Here is a 7,500-nt window from a genome sequence, read left to right as displayed (position 1 = left end):
AGTAAATAACAGATCAATAGAGAAGTAAACAAAAAATATATTGTTGAACATGTAAATGATACATAGATAGATAACTAAGTAAATATTTTATAATTCAGCAAACGCTACTGTAATGTAGATTGGAATTAGTAAAATACAATGAACTCTTACGGAAGGAGAGAAATTAAAACCTTGAAAAGTAGTTCATGAGTGGCAACCAACAAACACACACGCGCACGCTTACACACACATACACGTACACACACTCTTTTCTTCCCACTTCTCCCTCTCTCCCTCTCCTCTTCCCATCCTCCAGCGAGAAGTCACCGGGTACACTGGTTTTCAAAACAACAAAGGAAGCCATTGACTGCTCGGTACACACGGCTGTCACACGGCCTCTCTATATATTGTTGTACTTAGCGATATCGCACGAACTTTGGCGATGTTATTGCTTTTATTTCATTTTTTGTTTACATTAAAAAGGAGAGTATTTTTGGGCCACTGACCGTTCCTTCAAGGTAAACCTGAACGATTTTCTTTCATTCTTTTTTTTGTACTTAATAATGGTTACTTGTCATGCGTATGCTACTCTTTCTGAATCAATATATTACTGACAGGTTGATAACATGTAATTGTGTTTGTTAAAACCTATGCGGTAATTTTCACCATCTGTCTTTCATATATGTCTGCCTCTCACATCTATCTCTCTCCCTCTATGTTTTTTTTTTCTCTCTCACTCACTCTATATCACTCTCTCACTTTCTTTTTTCACTGTCTTAAAAACTCGAAGCAATAATGGTCTCTTTTACTCCTCTCTACATCAATGGTTAGTTCCGTCTGCCGGTCTTCTTGCCTCTCTCTCTCTCTCTCCCCTCTTCTCACTCCCTCGCTCTTTCCTTCTCTTCTCTCTCTCTCTCCCTCTCTCTTTCCTTTTTTTCCCCCTCTCTCTCCTTCTTTTTTCTCTCTCCTCTTCTCTTCTCTTTCTCTCTCTCTGTTTATGCATATAATGATGTACAGCATATATACACAGATGTACAAGTATAGAAATGTGTGTGTGTGTGTGTGTGTGTGTGTGCCTATGCGTGTGTGTATATATATATATATATATATATATATATATATATATATATATATATATACATATTTGTGCGTATGTGTGTGTTTAAGTACATGTATAATAAAAAACACAGTGACGTGTACACAAAGATGAAAAGGAAAACAACCACAATAAGAAATGAAATTAAATCCTGACGCCTTAACAAAACTCACCAAGAGATCCGCTTCAGACGGATAAATAACCGAAATAACCGTTTCGTGTGATGAGCAACTCTTGACAAGTTTGAAATGTCTCGATTTAATGTAATTTCTTATGTCTTGTTTCCTTTTTCATATATGTGTGCGTGTGTGTGTGTGTGTGTGTGTGTGTGTATGTGCGTGTGTGTGTGTGTGTGTGCGTGCGTGTGTGTGTGCGTGTGTGTGTGTGTGTATGTGCGTGTATGTGCGTGTGTGTGTGTGTATGTGCGTGTATGTGCGTGTGTGTGTGTGTATGTGTGTGTGCGTGTGCGTGTGTGCGCGTGCGTGCGTGTGTCTGCATACATATACGTGAACGCAAACGTCTTTGTCGGCGTGTTCGGAAGCTACTTTAAAAATTCATTTTTGGCGCTGCTCTCCCAATTACCAATCGTCCATCGATCATCCTCGCCTGTTATCGTGGCTATAGATTAGTGTTCCTTCTCAATACTCCCGATAACACCTTTGTTCCGCCGCCACGAAGAGCTCTTTGCCCTTAGCAGTGAATAAGCTCACTGGACAAAGGCCCGTATCCTTGTGACCTTGATGTATGTCCTTCACAGCCAAAAGGAATCGTAAGCGATGACGCAATCGGGCGAATAAAGGAGCGGCTTCATCTTCCAGGCAGCGAAAACAGAGGTCGTTAAGAGCCTCCATTTGGGGGCAGTCATTATCATAATAGGGTCTATCGACACAGAGGTCGGGGCTATTTGGATGGTTGTTCTGGAGAATATTTGATTTCGGAGAGCGTTTTGAGAATGGTTATGAGTTTGCATTGCTTCGGCTTGTTCTTGAAGTCAAGATCTAGCAATAGCAACTTAAGAGGAGAGAAAGGGAAACTTTCAACTTGATGCAAGAGAGAGAGAGGGAGAGAGAGAGAGGGAGAGAGAGAGAGAGAGAGAGAGAGAGAGAGAGAGAGAGAGAGAGAGAGAGAGAGAGAGAGAGAGAGAGAGAGAGAGAGAGAGAGAGATTGATAGATTTGATCAGGAAAAAAATATTTTTCTGAGCAGTTTACATGCCCTGTAAAAAGCCAGGAAAAGATTGTCCAAGCATCTACCCAATCTGGCTGCTTATATTGACTTAAGGACCGGTCAAAAACTAAATATACACCTTAATGCTCGCCTTATTTGTATACTATCTAATAACTGAAAAAAAACAACATATATATCATTTTTTTCAAAAATGAACAATGTTTCCTTAAATCTTTAATGTTCCATTGTGGTTCACTCAAAGTCACTGTGGGCCATCAGTCGTCAGCTGATGGTTTTCAAGATCTGCTGCAGGTTGTAGAGGGGCAAACCCTTGTCCAAAGACCACTGTAAACGTTTTTTTCCCAGGAACTGTAGTTGCTGAGCAATTTGTTGCTGCATCATGAACATCATTCGTTCAATCTTCTGCATCAACATTTGCAGAATATCCTGTCTTTCCTGTGGTGTAGGGGTCGGCGCTGGCACTGAAGCAGGTGCAGAAGCCGGAACTGCTGTATGTGCTGAAACATGTGTTGTAGATGTCGAAAGCGATGTCGATGTCGAAGCAGGTTCTGAAGTCGATGCCGAAGTAGCAGGAGCTGAAACTGGCACTGAAGGGACTGGAGCTGACCTTGAAGCTGGCGCTGGAGCAGGAGCTGATGCCGATAGTAAGGCTGGAGAGACCGACTGTTTTCGTTCACCATACCTCGCCACTGCTGGGGGAATTCTGCCTCTTCGTTAAGGCGAGGAAATGGGATGAGGTTGCGAGAAGGCAGAACAGCCTGTTGCTTCTTTAGCACTTTGTTTTTCTATCGTTCGGATAGTATGCACATAATGGAGAGTTTGCATTATGTTCAATTCTGCAAATGACTAATTTCCTTAGGAGTTGATTACCCTGTGGCCGTGCAGTACCGGCAACGCGGCTGCCCGCGGGGACAAACTCGTACCCCGCGCCCCCATCTTGAACAGTTGGCGCAAAATGGGGTGAGTGATTTGAGGACACCACACCTGAAAGGTGCCATGCCCTCAACAATTTTGATGGTTTGGGGGATTTTCTCCCCTTCATATGTGATGATATGTCGCTGTGTCATCCTATCATTAATTTTAATACGCTTAGCGTGTAGAATCTTTTCACTGTATCTCATTAGTGTATATTTGCCTCGGGACATCGAACACAACGAGGTTAGTACAGCGTCCATTGCCATAAGCTCTGCTTATTTCTAGGATATCTCCTACCGCCCCGGTTGTAGTTATACGTTTAAGAACTTCTTCATTCAAACACCGTACATAGATATTATTTCGACCTAGATTTATTTCTAAGGCTTCTTTAGTCTTGTTAAATGGGGCCACCTTCAGCACTTGAGACATCCAGCGGGATTTGTCCCCATGTGTCGCTAGCTTTGTATCCCTCCTGAAGTATGCACATATATATGGCTGGGGGCTACAAGTTCTACAGACTCGTTACTTAACTGTCTGTTTGCCCTTTTCTTTGTTCGTTCGTTTTTGGCATTCGTGTCACTTGCTAAGATGTCCATCTCCGTCAACTGAGAGAAACGGGCCTGGGTCGTCATTGAAAAAACAGGTGTTCTCAGGTTAGATTATTCGCCGAAATGTCGGTCACAGACCTCACCTACTTACTTTGGGTGTGATCAGTGACCAGACTGAACGGATTTCTCATATAACTACGTGTATTTGGTATGGATTAATTAATGTTTTTTCCACTTTCACTTAAGTAGCTATGGATCCTTATAGATATTTTATGAACATGGCCACGCACTCTAGAAATCGAAAGGTCTATGTAGGCCCCATTGTCTGGGTAATCAGGCAGGCAGAGGTCACTCTAGGTCACAGCAGGTCAAAACACGCCTTTTGTCTGTGATGGCAGGTACGAAAATGGAAAGAGAGAGAGAGAGAGAGAAAGAGAGAGAATTTGTTTGCCAAAGGGAAGTAAAACACGTTCCCGTGAAAAAAAGATAGGAAAGAAAAGAAAAGAAAAAAAAAAACACGGAAATACAGTTTGCCTTAACTAGACCCCTGTGTTACCGCTTATAGCCCGCGAACTCCCACACTCTTGACACTGTTTATACACACGCCAGCTACTACATTTTTCTCAAGAGTTGGATAACCTACCACGTACGTCCTCTCCCCACACACTCTACCCTATCCAGCCATAATGGAGCCGACTGGTAAACACGAGAGAGGGGACACGGAGACTCATGTTAGGAAATACGGTGCGTGTGTGATGTACTGTAAAAGTGCCGGGTAGCCTTTTTCTGCTCTCTCGAGACGCGTGTATGTTGAAAGTTTTTTTTTGTTGTTCGGTGGATGTTTATCCTACTTACTAAATCGTATAATGATTTACAGATTTGCTAATCATAAGTAAGATATTTTGGATCACCGTGCAAGAGGCGAGGACTTCATGCAATTTGCTTAAAAGATTAATGTAGATATCATTTTTTTCTAAACATTAATCGAATGGCTCTCGTGAAAAAATGTATAGCAAGCATGGGAAATTCTTTGTCTCTAAGTTGCTAGTCTACAGGATATAGGATACAGGAGACAGAATACAGAACACTGACGGAATTACTCTAATCTGTACAAAGCCAGATTCGTGTTAGGTGCGCAAAGTACTCAAGGACTCAAATGGGAAGAACATGTGTTATGCAGTCGACAACTTCCTGATTCATACTATATACACATGAGCTTACATGTATGTCTGTGCAGTCCTCCATGTGTACACGGTTAGGTGTGAATAAGAAGTACAGTATTAGTAGTATTTTTAGTATCAGTAATGCTCGAAGCAGTGTCGGTATCAACGATGTTAGTAGTTTCAACAGTAATTCCAGCACCACTAATGTTTGTAGTATTAAAGGTGTTTTCAGCATCAGGAGCGTTCGAAGTATGGATAGCATTTTCATTTAACATTCTTTCCCCTCTCAGGCGGAGGCGAGCGTGGACGTGCTGCGACGCGGCCTGCCCTACAACGCCCCCGACTGCGTGAAGTTCCATGTAAGTCACGGGAGAGGAGGAAGGTCGCGTCGGTGGGCCTCTCTATATATCTGGTTGTTATTTTATTTCTCTTTTATTTTTCATTCATTTCACGTCATTTCTCTTTTATTTTTCATTCACTTTACTTCATTTCTCTTAATTTTCATTCATTTTACTTAATTTCTTTTATTTTTCATTCATTTTACTTCATTTCTCTTTTATTTTTCATTCATTTCACTTCATTTCTCTTTTATTTTTCATTCATTTAATTTCATTTCTCTTATTTTTCATTCCTTTCACTTCATTTCCCTTTTATTTTTTATTCATTTAATTTCTCTTTTATTTTTCATTCATTTCACTTAATTTCTCTTTATTTTTCATTTTACTTAATTTCTCTTTTACTTTTTCATCCATTTCACTTCATTTCTCTTTTATTTGTCATTCATTTCACTTCATGTTTCTTTTATTTTTCATTCATTTTTCTTCATTTCTCTTTTATTTTTCATTCATTTCACTTCATTTCTCTTTTATTTTTCATTCATTTCACTTCATTTCTCTTTTATTTTCCATTCATCTATTTTCCTTTTGGTTTTATGAATAACGACCCAGCTGGACAGCGAGACATACGAGTCGGTCATTTTTACGCAAAAAATGGTCACCTACTTTATCTTTTAATTAATAGATTTACATTTTTCCCGCTTTATATACATTCCTTCATGATCTATATCATAACAGTATTTTTATAATCTGTATCTATTATAATCTTTATTTGCGCAATAATATAGACGCGAAGAAACCGACAAGTGAGATTAATGCTTCATATTTTCATTCTTTGCAGTTCAGTGAACTTATCACTTCCCTGACTGGCTCTCCCATCTGCATCACTGGCGGGAAATTCTTCTATATTCATCGTCCTTTTATCATTACGGTGAGCAAGTACACCAATGGACAAGGGAGTGATATAGATTTAATTTAAGTCCGTTACCAACTACACTGCGTTTGAAAAATAATGAAATAGAAACAAATGAAAACTGGTAACTCAGGCTAGACTCTGTTGTACTTTAATTGAATCTCCTTTGAGAGAAAAAAAAATGGTCTAAAACGACTGACTATATGTACACATAAGTATTTAGTGTCAGCGGATAACAGTGAGTTAAAAAGAAAAACATTCGGAACGCTCGAGAAATTCTGAGTGTTGCCAGTTTACCATTTAATGTGCTTGACCTTTCGTATTTTCTAGATCCTCTCCTTCCACATCCAGGATGGTTAGTAAATGTTTCAGCAATAACAAAAACTCTTTCTCCAGGTAGTGTGGCGCTCTTGTTCTTCCGTTAGTATTCTCTAGGTCCTCTCCTTCTACAGGTAGTGGGGGCCGTCTTGTCTCTGCATTAATATTATCATGGTCCTCTCCTTCTGCAGGTAGTGGGGCGGTCTTGTTTTTCCGTTAGTATCCTCAAGATCTTCTCCTACAGGTAGTGGGGCCCGTCCTGTCTTTGCATTAGTATTCTCAAGGTCCTCTCCTTCTACAGGTAGTGGGGGCCGTCTTGTCCTACTTCATCATCATTCTACAGCTGATGCTTCCGAGCGTCGGGCGGGACCGCGGCGGCGAGGCGCCCTTGGCTAATCTCACGCTGAGCGACCAAGAACTTTAGACGTCAAATGCCTTCTTGCGAATGTAAATAGATAAATAAAGAAATGGATAAATTAATAAGTTAGTAGTTAGGTAGATGAATGATTGGTAAATAAATAAATTAATTAAAAAAGTCATAAGGCGATGAAAAAAAATGAACAAAGTCATAGAGAGGTAAATAAATGAAATATAACTGATGATCATAAATACACAAATAAACTACTAAATACACAGGCTGCAGCGGGGGCCCCCAATACCCATTACTTGAGTACAGTCGATCTCATTTACACACACACACACACAAAGCACAAAGCACACACACAAAGCATAGACAAAGCACACACACACTCACGCACACACATTTGATATTAATTCGTCGCTCACTTTTTATAGTCTCCGTTAAAGAGAAATGTTAGATTTTAGATATTTCTTGATTTCCCGTTCGATTGTACTGGCTTTTTTATTGGAGGTGGGTATACATGAGAAGCTGTTAAATGCCGTTTCATCAAAATCACGCAGGGATTAAGGTCTACAAAAAATTCTATCGTCTATAGGCCTACAGAAATTGCACTGAGGGTTAAGTTAACTAAAACGACCACGCTCGTTCGCTCTTCACAATCTCGACTGGAAAATCATGAAATTCTC

At 40.1% G+C, this 7,500-nt stretch overlaps 1 protein-coding gene across 1 annotated transcript in view; it reads left to right on the top strand.

Moving 5' to 3' along the window:
* Nucleotides 1–7,500, top strand: part of LOC138860578 (uncharacterized) — a 15,480-nt gene that overhangs the window by 7,274 nt on the left and 706 nt on the right. The window contains exons 5-7 of the mRNA XM_070118341.1: nt 5,178–5,246; nt 6,064–6,153; nt 6,755–7,500. The exon at nt 6,755–7,500 is cut by the window's right edge and continues 706 nt beyond it. Of these exons, the coding sequence (XP_069974442.1) occupies nt 5,178–5,246; nt 6,064–6,153; nt 6,755–6,877 (282 nt within the window). The 3' untranslated portion in view covers nt 6,878–7,500. The remainder of the gene's footprint in view (nt 1–5,177; nt 5,247–6,063; nt 6,154–6,754) is intronic.

The sequence above is a fragment of the Penaeus vannamei genome, chromosome 4, assembly GCF_042767895.1.
Source record: "Penaeus vannamei isolate JL-2024 chromosome 4, ASM4276789v1, whole genome shotgun sequence".
NCBI lineage: Eukaryota > Metazoa > Arthropoda > Malacostraca > Decapoda > Penaeidae > Penaeus > Penaeus vannamei.
The sequence above is the reverse complement of the archived record's forward strand: the minus strand, read 5'-3'. Positions and strand labels throughout refer to the sequence as shown.